Source organism: Drosophila sulfurigaster, chromosome 2R (assembly GCF_023558435.1).
Source record: "Drosophila sulfurigaster albostrigata strain 15112-1811.04 chromosome 2R, ASM2355843v2, whole genome shotgun sequence".
Lineage (NCBI taxonomy): Eukaryota > Metazoa > Arthropoda > Insecta > Diptera > Drosophilidae > Drosophila > Drosophila sulfurigaster.
In genome coordinates, this window is record NC_084882.1 from 26218187 (window position 1) to 26230620 (window position 12434).

General features: G+C 40.8%; 2 protein-coding genes and 3 long non-coding RNA genes across 5 annotated transcripts in view; 2 read left to right on the top strand and 3 right to left on the bottom strand.

Moving 5' to 3' along the window:
* LOC133835948 (homeotic protein proboscipedia) overlaps positions 1 to 4456 on the top strand; it is a 38097-nt gene extending 33641 nt beyond the window's left edge. Inside the window, exons 4-9 of the mRNA XM_062266147.1 lie at positions 992 to 1149; positions 1403 to 1517; positions 2497 to 2628; positions 2693 to 2868; positions 2945 to 3729; positions 3912 to 4456. Coding sequence (XP_062122131.1) covers positions 992 to 1149; positions 1403 to 1517; positions 2497 to 2628; positions 2693 to 2868; positions 2945 to 3729; positions 3912 to 4377 — 1832 coding nt within the window. The 3' untranslated portion in view covers positions 4378 to 4456. The remainder of the gene's footprint in view (positions 1 to 991; positions 1150 to 1402; positions 1518 to 2496; positions 2629 to 2692; positions 2869 to 2944; positions 3730 to 3911) is intronic.
* Positions 4457 to 6554: 2098 nt separating this feature from the next.
* Positions 6555 to 7598, bottom strand: LOC133835958 (uncharacterized). Its single transcript, XR_009893666.1, has 2 exons — positions 7453 to 7598; positions 6555 to 6773 (listed from the first exon to the last, which is right to left on the bottom strand). It is a non-coding gene; the product is annotated as an uncharacterized LOC133835958 (long non-coding RNA).
* On the top strand, positions 6767 to 7665 carry LOC133835960 (uncharacterized). The gene is made up of 3 exons (XR_009893667.1): positions 6767 to 7166; positions 7463 to 7497; positions 7550 to 7665. It is a non-coding gene; the product is annotated as an uncharacterized LOC133835960 (long non-coding RNA).
* Positions 7666 to 8575: 910 nt separating this feature from the next.
* LOC133835956 (uncharacterized) lies at positions 8576 to 9552 on the bottom strand. Its single transcript, XR_009893663.1, has 2 exons — positions 9111 to 9552; positions 8576 to 9037 (listed from the first exon to the last, which is right to left on the bottom strand). It is a non-coding gene; the product is annotated as an uncharacterized LOC133835956 (long non-coding RNA).
* Positions 9553 to 11087: 1535 nt separating this feature from the next.
* LOC133835955 (cuticle protein 18.6-like) lies at positions 11088 to 12003 on the bottom strand. Its single transcript, XM_062266155.1, has 3 exons — positions 11920 to 12003; positions 11210 to 11838; positions 11088 to 11163 (listed from the first exon to the last, which is right to left on the bottom strand). Exons 1-3 carry the CDS (start codon positions 11929 to 11931, stop codon positions 11088 to 11090), a joined length of 717 nt encoding a protein of 238 aa, XP_062122139.1. The 5' UTR covers positions 11932 to 12003.
* Positions 12004 to 12434: the final 431 nt, after the last annotated feature.

A 12434-nucleotide genomic window follows, 5' to 3' on the forward strand; every position in this document is an offset into this window, starting at 1 on the left:
TTGCCTTCAAAAACTGTTGCAGGTGTTCTTAATTTTCTGAAAAGAAATTAATAAAAAGATTTAATTGAAAACTATGCAAATTCGAAACAAAAAAAAAACTACATATTTGTAAATGCATTCTTGATTTATATCGGCATTATTCATTTGAATTTATTATTTAATATTAAATTTAAATCTTTATTTTGTGAAACAGTTTTTACAACAAAAATTCAGAACTGAGCTCTCGTCATCTCGCTTATCGAGATCACAACTGTCGTTAGTTCGTGTGTTTCATAATCTTCTCTAGAGGCGCCCTAGTCTAGTGAGTGAGTCGAGTATTCAAATGAAGTTGCCCAAATGAGATGGCAGAAGAAGATGGAAGTCGAAGTGGAAGTCGAAGATGAGGCAGTGAGAAACAGTAGCCGAACTACTTGAAGTGTCGTTGCCTCACGCGGGGCACTCAGATTGATTGATTAGATTTTTCGTTGTTAATTACTTAACGCTTGGGATTGGAAGCTGTGCGTCTCTTGTAGAAACTTGCGAGAGATGCGTACGCATTACGTTACCCATATTTGGTGGCACCAACAACATCAGCATCAGCTGCAACATTGCCGAGGTGTAAGTAGCAGAAGTTGTTCCTTGACTGGCGAAGCGCTGAATTAGTTATGGCCGGTGACGAGCTGATGGATTGATTACACTCACAGCAAACAACAGTTTGGATGCTGAAGCTGGAAGTTGGTTGTTGTGTGGTTGCAGTTGCAGTTGCATCACTTGCACAATGCCTCAAGTTGTCGCAATGCATCAGCATGTCAGGGCATTGATTCCGCCTCAGGAGGCAACAGTCTTCGTCTCCGTCTCCAACTCAAGCCTCAAGCGAATGCAATTTGTCAGCACTCAGTGATATAAAGAGAGGCAGAGAAGATGCGGCAAGGCACGCCTGCGAGTGCTCCGCCATGTTCAAATTCACATTCACTCCAAAGACTCAAACAAGAAATGCAATTTTCAATTGCAGCTGAATTCGTTCCAGAAAATGGCCTGCCCCGACGTCTGCGCACCGCGTACACAAACACGCAGCTGCTCGAGCTGGAGAAGGAATTCCATTTCAATAAATATTTATGCCGCCCAAGAAGAATTGAAATTGCAGCCAGCTTGGATCTAACCGAGCGACAAGTGAGTCCAACTTCGTTTCCCTTTACCTTCCTCCCCGTTTATATTTATTTATTTAGCTCTTCTGACTAAGGTGCAACAGTTTTCATTATTTCTGACAAATTGCACCAAGCCAAGGTTGACAGTGGCTCTCTCTCTGTTAGGGAGTCTCCAATCTGTCCATCTTTGTTGCGGCTGAACTACTTTTCTTGCCCTCTTCTTTTCTGTTAATTGTTCACCTTCACACCTTTATTTCGCATTCTTGCCACCTTTGCAGGTTAAAGTCTGGTTCCAGAATCGTCGCATGAAGCATAAAAGACAAACGCTCTCCAAGACAGACGACGAGGACAACAAAGACAGTCTCAAAGGTGACGATGATCAATCCGACAGCAGTAAGTGCAGAAAACTAATTTTATAATTTCATATTCATGTTTGAACAAGAGCTGAAGGTGCTAAGAATAGCGGAAAAAATATGCGAGCACCTAAATCAAATTATAACTTTGCTTTCTTTGAGCCTCATCTAAAAATCGAATGTCAAATCTATTTTAAAATGACATTCAGTGCAATTTAAGTGGAATACATTTTTCTAAATTTCGTCTATATCAAATTCTCAACTAAAGCTTAATTTACTAAAGCCCGTAAGACAAATATGCCGAGCACTTAAAATAATTGTAATTAAAAATTGAAAATACAAAATTAACTTAATATCTTAAATCAATTCAATTTTTAGATGATAGTTTTTATATTTTATGTAATTTTAAATATTAAATTTAAAAAAGGAAACGTTTGTTCATCTTTGCATCAGTTTGCAATTAAAATTAAAGATCTAAAAATAGATTCCCAATTAAATTTGCAAAAGCTCTTAACTGAGGCTTGCTTGCTCTTCCATTTTGTTAACAAATCCATTCGTTAATGTTTAGCCTAAGCAGATGTCTTTGGGATTTGGGTCACTTTAAAGCACCACAAGAGCGAAGAAGCATAACAAATTGTGCACAGAAAACGGATGATGGCAACGATGGCTTAAAAGAACCACCAAGAAAAGAGCAAGATGAGCAAGTTTGGTCTTAGCGGGTCACTTTTACTTTTGTCGAGGCTTTTACGCAGAAGAGTAGAATTTGCTGTAGCTTATCAATCATTGTCAGCCGGAGGAGGGCTCAACTTTTGCATTTCGCCGAGAGAGTCGCTTAGTGCTCTGTTCTCCTCACGCGACCAAATCGAAAAACCTAACCCCTTTCGTGTCGAGAGTAGTATCTTCAGCTTTAGTTTACCTTTTTTTTCTTTTTGATTTTTGTTGCTGTATTCTTTATAAAAACAAATCATCAATTTTCGCACGCGTATTGACTGATTTACTTTGTTTCCCGTGAAACGCAGACTCGAATTCGAAGAAATCGTGTCAAGGTTGCGAGCTGCCCTCCGATGATATACCCGACTCCACGTCCAATTCCCGAGGACACAACAACAACACGCCCAGCGCCACCAACAATAATCCCAGTGCAGGAAGTTGTGAGTATACCAAGCGAATAATTTCAATAGCCATTCGTATTTACTTGAACTATTTATCCGTTAGTGACTCCGAATTCATCGCTGGAAACGGGCATTTCGTCCAATTTGCTGGGCAGCACCACCGTATCCGCCTCGAATGTCATCAGCGCTGATTCCAGCGTTGCGTCCAGCGTCAGCCTTGACGAGGACATCGACGAGAGTCCCATCAAGGTCAAGAAAAAGGACGATAGTCACAATCAGGTAAATTTAGCAACCCCTCCCCCTCAATGTTACTCCAAGCATTACCATTAATGTGTGCGCATAATTGGAATTGCAGGTTATTAAAAAGGAGGCCGTGTCCACCTCGTCGAAGGCCTCGCCGTTTGGCTATGATTCAGGCCCCAGTTTGGTGAATTTCCGCCGCGACTCGGATGCCGTGGCCTCGAATCCGCCCGCCTCCAAGGCCGTTGGCAAGAAGCGATATCAGAACGCCAATGCCAATGTGATTGCCATTGCCTCCCCGCTGAGTGAGAGCAACAGTGCCGCTGGTCCGGCTGGTTATTTTCCTGGTCCTGGCTACTATGCCAATCCGAATGCAAATCCGAATCCAAAGGCATTGCAGCCGCCGCAGCAAATGCCGCAAGACTATTACGGCAAATATGACATTGAATTTGCCGCCTCGCCGCATCACATCCCGCACAAGCAGCAGCAACAACAACAGCAGCAGCAGCAACAGCAACAACAGCAGCAGCAACAACCGCTTCACGGCGAATATCTAAGTCCGAAACCAAACACCAATGCTGCCAACACCAACGCTTTCCACCCGAATAGCCAACAACAGCAACAACACCAGCATGAGCAGCAATTCTATTACAACTACAACGACACCAACGGTGGTAGCGCGTACATGAACCATCAACAACACCAACAGCAGCATCATCCAGTTGGTGACTTTGAAGCGCCACCTATCAACGGTCCCGGCAACTTCTATGATCCCAAGACACAAACCGGTGGTGCTTATTACGACAACATGAATTTCCAACACCAACACCAGTCGGTTGTGTTTCAACAACAGCAGCAGCAGCATCATCAACAACAGCAGACGCCCCTGAATCACCAACAGTAAGTTTCAATTTCTTGTGTGGCGCCATCTATGTGCGAAGTAACAAAGTCAAAGCGAATAACGCAACCAAGCTACTCACATAACGAAAACGTTTGAAGCTCAACTAAACGAAATGGCGCCAAACTCTTTCATTTTAAATTAGCAAAGAAAACAATTATTTATATTGATTTTCTCCCAACAGACACTTGCACCACATTGGCGCTGGGGAGACGTACAGTGCACTTGGCCTGCAAATGGAGAACTGTGATGGCTACAACAACTTCGGCGGCGGTTACTACGAGGCAGGGCCCGGCCAACAACAGCCGCCAGTGCCACCCACTCACACCCATCCCCATCATCCACATCATCATATGCAGACGCAAGGACATCCTCATCTGCATGGACACCATAATACGGTACCAGGAGCTGCTGTTCAAGTTGTGGGTGCTCCGCCAAATTCCAGTCCACATGTTCACATAGCCAACGCCAATGCAAATGCCAATTTCGTGCTGAACGGAGCACCTGGTGGACAGCTGCAGGCGTTTGCCAACACTGGTGGCTCAACGGCTGCCATCAGCGGATTGGAGAACTCGAATAGCTCTTCGGACTTTAATTTCCTGAGCAATCTGGCTAATGACTTTGCCCCCGAGTATTATCAGCTAAGTTAGTTCTGGTAGGTGGACGATGTAGGGCAATAGAATATTTGAGTATTGAGTATAGTGTGTAAATAAACTGCAATGTCATCGATGTAGTTGATTTGTATGTCCTTAAATTCAACTGTCATTTGCAAGCACTTTGTCGTCGCACATATCTGTAAATAAGTTAATGCGTCTGTCCTTATATGTGTATGTAGATATGTAGGTAGAGTCATAAAATGCTTCAGTCTATACTTATCTTCGAGACAGATCTAAGTACTAATCTCTAGTTAGAGGCTCTCCAACCATCGGTTGAGCTATCATTCGAAATACAAAAACAAATAAAACGAATACCACTTGGGCAATTCACATTTGGCTTAAAGCCGAATCGCAAATAAAATTAAGCTCCGATTGTAAATAGCTAGTAAAAATTTCAAATACTTTACTGTCATTTCCAGCAGTCCTAATCAAATCAGAAATTGATTATAAGCCTACTATATATACATATAGAACTTATCTTACAAAATGGAATACAGAAATCAAAAAACAACTTTCAAATTTCTCAAATTTGTGTTTAATGTAAATATTCTAAAGTACGTGTAGCTCAAATCAAATGGGGAAATTCCAAATTGAATCCATTTGTGATTCAACTAAAAAAAAATTTCCATTATGTAATTATTATTTAATGCAAATTCAGTGTTTGTAATGTTTGTATGTTGTTCTAAATTCCAATACAATTAACTTTAAAGACATCTAGACTCTAATAATAAATGAAATAAAATAAATCAATAAATTACTACTTACAATATTGCCTCAAACTCAATTCTCTAAGCATTAATTAAGATACTGTGTGCATGGAAAGAGAACCAAAAGGTGCTCAAAAGAAAACACTTCTCACGTGACAATGGTTTCCACACTTTTCTACACCTTTTACAATTCCACAGAATGGAAAATGTGCTCCTGCCTTCCAAAAACTCTGACATCTAATGATGGATGAGTTACAGGCGTTGAAGGGGACTAAACCCATATACCGTTGCCTTTCAGCATACGCAACTGTGAACTGTGGGATTACCTCTACGTAAGGCAAATAGAAACCATTTTCAAGATATAAGATACATATGTATCTAAAGCATGGTGGAGTTTTGCCAAAAATTCATAATTTGCAAATTACCTCAAGTATTTTTGCAATTTATTTTAAGTGCGTTTTAATCTACACAATTTATTTTACAATTTGTTTAATTGCATTGAAGATGAATTTTATTTAAAAGGCATTTTAAAGATAAAGACTTATGGTAATTTTATCTACTAAATATGCTATATATACTTTGCTCATCAACATTCAACAAAAATTTAATTTAAGAAAGATATTTGAAGATATTGCATCAAAATAATGAAGATCAAATTTACATTTTAGGAATATTCATAGACTCTCTCTTACTTCTACCAATATTCAGCATAGAGCATATAAAAAAAATTGATTGAAATTTTGAAGTGCGGACATTTATGCTTCATTTGGTCATTGGTCGCAGTTTGCATCCCCAAGGAATTCAGCTGAGCCCATTCGTCAACCAGCATTCTACATTCTCTTTATTTTTTTCGGCCTTCCTGTCAACATTCTGTGTGAAGTTCAGTTGCTGGAATAGCTGCTACTATGCCACATGCTGTCCCAGTCGCAGTCGCAGTCGCAGTCGCAGTCGCACTCACAGTTCCAGTGTTGAATCCCAATCCCAATTCAAGTCCGGGTCCGGATCTCAGTGCCAGAGTTCCAGTCCCCTGTCGTCGACTACGCACAATTCTGACAGAAGCGGTGAAAATTTAAGATTGATCACCAGGCCCGAGTGTTTGTCAAAATTGCCTCTGACTGGCTGCTGCCTTTTCTGCTTTTGCTGCTGGGTGCCCTTGGTTGGGTGCAGTTGGTGTCCTGTCGTCCTGTCGAGTACCGTGTCTATGTCGAGTGCAGGCTAAAACCTAAACAATGTCACAATGTTCCCCGCATCCTCTGTTACTAGCTGGCATGTGGTAGGGTCCGCTCTTAACACATATCCCCAATGGATGCGTATCTACACTTATAAAAGGTATAAGCATTTAACTAAGCATTCAAATATGTAGTAATATATTTAAATTCATTTTTTGTCAACAGAAATTGTTTACTTTGCAAGCAAACTAAACACGTTTATTATTCAATTGCTGTTAGATATTTTAATCCGCAGTTATTAATCCAACACAATGGACTTCATTTAGCTGGCAAGGGCATTACGCATTCGCCAAGCCCATGAATAACTCTTGTTTCGTTTACTTTCGGTGGGTAAGAGCGTGTCCTGCTTAATTTAAATTAATTAAATTACAGCACACTCGACCATCGTTGGCCAAAACGCACATATTGCGATTGAATGAGGGCTTAAAGAGCTAAGCGTAAAGAGCTGCACGAGCTGAGGACAGTAAGGTCAATGTTGTATTGAAATTAATTAGACTTTTGGAATTCCAACGAGAAATAAAAAGAATTACAAATTGAAAACGTAATCGGAATCGATTTGGCCACATTCGGTGGCAGCCAAAACGTCAACAGGTCTTTGGCATTTGTTTCAATTTTCGAAAAGTGAAAAAAATGTAAAAAACTGAATTTGTATTTATCGGTTAACGAGTCGGAGTTACTGGAATTTGAGCTGGTTAATTACGATAACTGGCCATTAACACATTAAAGCAAGACGCTTTTTTTAAGAGCCGGCGTTTTGTTAGCCACGTTAACACACAAATGTTGGCCACGATGACGAAGACGAAGACTCAAGCCGAAACTGAAGACGATGACGCCGACAAATATGCGAGTATGTAACATGAAATTTACAAACATTTAGCCAACAAAAATAGTCAACGTTTTCGGCTGCTTCAGTTGTTGGTTGTTGGTTGGCGGTTGTTGTTGCTTATGCTTATTTGTGAGAAATTTCAATTTCAACAAAGTCAGTCAAAGTATGTAGTACACCAAACCTTAACGGCCCTGTCCCGTCCAGCTACCAAATACCAACTACCAACTACCAGCTGGCAACTGGCAACTGGCCAACAAGTGAAATAATAGCAATTAAAGTAATACAAACCTGTTTGCTCTTAACTTACATTTTGCCAGTTCCACACATGACTCGCGATCTCGAATGTTTGTTTGTTTGTAAGTATGTTTGGCTTATTTCTTTTGATCCATAAGTTCCAGTCATAGGCTTTTGTGGGGGCCCCTCTGACCTTGATATACATAAATTATGGTTCACTTGCGGCCGCTTTGTATCAAGTAATCATAACGAAATATTTTCAAACATTTTCATGCATATTTTTATAATCGTACTTAAATTACATTTGTTTCTTTTTCTCTATGTTTGGTTTGCTTCGCTTTTAATCCATTTTATGAATTTTTGAATTAAGTTGAGCTTCAGCTTAGCAGATTTAGTATCTAAATTAGTTACAGTTCTCATTTTAAAAGATTTCGTTTTAAAAGTATCATTCTTGTTAATTAGACTGAGAATGCTACTCGTTAGCAGTTGATATTATGTTATCAACATCTTAATTTGACAGTTTTGTGCTTGTAGGAATTAAAATGAAATATAGCTCATATTGTACTTGACATTTTTGAAAACAGTCTTAAAATAGTTTTTGAATAGTAGCTACTTTTTCAATAAGCTTTAAGCAAAGTTGTCTAGAAAAAGAGGTATTAAAATATTGTTATATATTGAATACGTTCGTTCATATTTTTCTTTGATTTATATAACTATAAATTAATTCACAAACTTGTTCACTAGCGAATTAACATTTCAGTTAGCGTAGCTTCTCATTTTTAAATAAATGTTTCTCTTTCATTTTTACAAAAATCTCTTTAACTATGTTTTCAGTGGCCGAAGTTTCATGATTTCTTTCTTTTCATACAACAAGTTCATAGCAGACAAACCTTTAGTGATTTCGTCTAGGAAAGCTCATTAGTAATGGGTTCACTGCCCTACAATTCACAGCTATTTTTAATAAACACATCACAGTTTAAAGATGACTTAAAAATGATGAGATAAATGCTCAATTTGCCAAACATCTCAAGTAAAATAATTGAGACGTGAAACATTGTTAATGTGCAACTAAAATATTTGTGTAACTGATTTTATAAGCAAAAAATAATATAATAATCAAAGACTATTATAAACAGTCTGTCTCTCAGTTTGTAATCTGTAAAAAAAAGATGAGTTGTGGTAATCAAAAAACATGTTGGTTTTTGGTAGCCTATTGTAGTTTTTTTTTGTGTTTATTGGTTACACCTAAACTTAATCACGAATGTAAATTTTGTTCAAAGGCCGAGAGTGTTTTTGGGGGGTCTTCCAACGGGTCCGTGCGATTCAATGCCTTGTGATGAGTGCCAAAAAGCGAATTGGCCGTGGCTAACAATCAAGTGCCAATTTGCCGCCGACAAATTTCGTGTCAACTTCAGCTTCAACTTCATCTTCAGGTGCTGCTTTGCCGGTCGGTGCTGGATGATGTTTAGGATGTGCGGTGCCAAACAAGCCGAAAGTGTTGGAGGTGTTATGTGCCGAGCGGTCGGATGGATGGATGGTGGTGAAAGAGAGTTGGGAGTGGGGTTGGGTTCAGTCAACGATTACTTTCCATTTGGGGATTTGAAGTGCGCAGCGCAGCTGAGGCAGATGCAAACACGATCTGTAGCGATCCAATTGAACTGCAAAAGAGAAAGAGTTTTAAATAAACGATCGATCGACGATTTGTGTTTTTTTGTTGTTGTGTTCATTTACATTTTACAGATCTGCATTCTGTGTGATCTCTGTTTTGAGCTTTGCTGCGACGACGACGACTGTTCACCCGATACCGAAACGAATCCAAATGTTGCACGATTGCTGGCCGTGGGCCCAACCTCTTGGACTCAGCACAAAACACTGAATGAGCCAGCCAGGAGCAGATCACTTCTATTTATATGAGTCTTCAGACTTCAGGCTTTGCTTGGCTTTGCTCAGCGAAAGCCTGTTTACAGTCAGCTTCTCGATTCTCCCTTTTTGGCAAGTCCGTCGCGACGGGGCGATCCTTTAGCTCACTTGATCGGGTTTTACATTCATTTCATTTTTGCTCGTTCTTTTTTTTTGTCTTCAGTTTTTTGTCTGCATTGTCGGTTTGCATTACTGTTGTTGTTGTTGTTGCTGTTGCAGCGGCAGATGATAATAATGATGATGATGAAGTTGAAAAGGGTTCACACACACATACATACACACACACACACACATACTCGCACACTTTGAGACGCGCTCAGTCGATATATCGAAGAAAAAAACGTGGCAATCTTCCACTTGATTAGCTTCGATTTAAGCAGAAATCTGTGGCAAACAACCCAAAAACTAGGGTCTGAAACAGCAGAAGCAGCAGTTACAAGCTTCGACCTTGGACTACCCCCTTGACAGAATAGTTCTTTTTGGACAAAAAGCACAAACAACAGGTGCAACGTCTGCAGACAGACTTTAGAATTGCATTTTACGATTGGGGGAAGCATTGTGGGAAACTAGACTACTTAACTGAAGTACTCGTTGTTGTACTTGACTGCATGGATTTCAGCATAATTGTGGTTATTTACTCTGGAGGACACAAAACCATCAAAATATCCGTTTGTCATTTGAAAATTGAAGTCATGACCCCGAGGCTATTCAGTTTTTTTGAAACCCCAGCCAGCGTCCAGCCCTCCCTTCAAATGCAAATATGACCCCTTCAGTCTCTCTTGTGTCTTGTGTCAGGTCTGGCGAGAATTTGGATTCTTCAGTCTGCAGACGACGAACAGACAGCAAGGATCACTATGGTTAAGGAAGAGGCTGAAGCAGAGATAGAGGTAGTGGAAAAGCCAGTTCATTGCACCCGATGTCCGCGTCTGACGACTGACGACTGCAAAATGCGGCATGAAGCATCCTTAAGGGGATTTCAATTTCAAACAAAAGTCCAGCAGGACATGAATTGCAGCACTACGACTGCCAATCCTTTCATGCCTTTTAATGTCTGTGAACTTTTTCCGTTGTTTCGCCTCTTGCCGTGCCGCCAAACAAGTTATGAACTCTCAACACAAAAAGATGAAGTAAAGCAGCACACAAAAACAGGATAATAGTGCGCATAATGTGAACGACCTTCCCAATTAACAACAACTGCAATTGCAATTGCATATCTCCATGCACATCCAGGTAGAAACAAATCGAATAACAAGCACTTTCTTCATTTCATTACGAGTTGAAACACCCAAGGCACATAAAAATGCTATTATAATCAAACTATATGTCAGCAAAACAATAAAATATTTATGAAATTGTTCAAGATTTTATTAGTGTTCCTTTTCTAACTGAAATTTCAAAGCTCTATATTAAATTGATATATTGATATTTATTGGAGTATTAAATCAAAGTAAATTTTTTTATGGGTAATGTCATTTGAACAAATGACATAGAAAAAGATTAAAATATTAGCTCCAAAGTCAATTTCCGATTAGCGTTTTTCTTAGTTCTTAGTTTAGTGATTCAAATATTAAATTAATATTTATTAAACTAAAGAACTTCTCTTGGGGGACTCTTCTATTTATGTGTTCTATTGTCTTTCGGCATTTGCCCTATTCAAATTAAAAACCAATTTGTTTTAATATTTTCATGTATGCATTGTTTTATTGTAATGTCAATAAATAAATGTACAGTAAAATGAGCAACGATATTATATAGTACACACAACAGTCAAGGACTCAACTCAACACTTTAATGATGGTAGGCAACAGCGGGGGCGGCATAGCTGGCATAGTGAGCAGCTGGGGCAGCATAGTGGGCAACGGGGAGCCACGGTCTTAACCACAGCTGGGGCAGCATAGTGAGCCACTGGAGCTGGGGCAGCGTAGTGAGCAACTGGAGCCACGGTCTTGACAACAGCGGGAGCGGCGTAGTGAGCGACAGCTGGGGCGGCATAGTGAGCAACTGGGGCAACAGTCTTGACCACAGCTGGAGCAGCATACTGGGCAACTGGGGCAGCGTAGTGGGCAACTGGAGCCACAGTCTTGACGACAGCTGGGGCAGCATAGTGAGCGGGGGCAGCGTAGTGGGCAACTGGGGCAGCAGCAATGGTCTTCACAACGGGGGCAACGGCGACGGCCTTGACGAGGGGTTCACGGTTGACGACAGCGTTGAAGCCGTTGATGGGATCGGCGGTGTACTGGACGGTGCGCTTGTAGCCATCGGCATCGACCAGAGAGTACTCGCCACGGACGACATCACCATCGCGCTCCTCGACCTGGCTCTTGGAGTCACCAGTCAGCTGATCGTCGACACCATAGGAGAAACGGTACTGGGGATGAGGATCGTAGGTCTCATCGGATGACTTGACCAGCACCTTCTGGGCCACAGCCACGGGAGCAGCAGCGTAGGTGGCAACTGGGGCAGCAACTGTAGCTGCGTGGTAAGCCTGGGGCACGTAGCCAGCGCTGGCAACGGCGACGAAGGCGAGAGCGAAGACAAACTGTGAAGGGGGAAGGCGAGAGATAATCCATTAGTACTCATGAGTTTATCCATTGTCGAAAAATCCAGTGGTATGACTCACCTTGAATGCCATGTTGCTTGAGTGGAGGATTTGGTTGAGTTCTTTACAGAAGTGAACTTGATCTGCGAATGATACTTTTCTGGGCGTAAGCGTCAACTTATATAGCAAATCAACGACGCGGCTGCGCTGCTGCGAGTGAGCGTATTATTTCCATGGTGACAGCCAGAGTTTAATGTGCTCGACGTTGATTGTTGGCTGTCGATTTCTCGATTACTCGCACAGCGAATCGAACTGGCATTCGCAATAGTGTTGGTAACGTACTTCCTGTTCGATGCTAAGTACTGTGGGTGTGCAGCTCTAATCGCGTCGAGAGATCGGCGAGAACCATGCCCAAAAAGAGAAAGATCATTGGCGAAGGGGTTGTCCACACATTCGAGAACATTGAGCGGATATAAGTTTCCAGACTTAGAAAGGCTTAACGGTTCTTGTTTACACGTGTCCGTGTATGTAGCATTTCATTAATCTAATTTGTATAATAGTATTCAATGATTGCTTATCTATATCACAAATCTGTA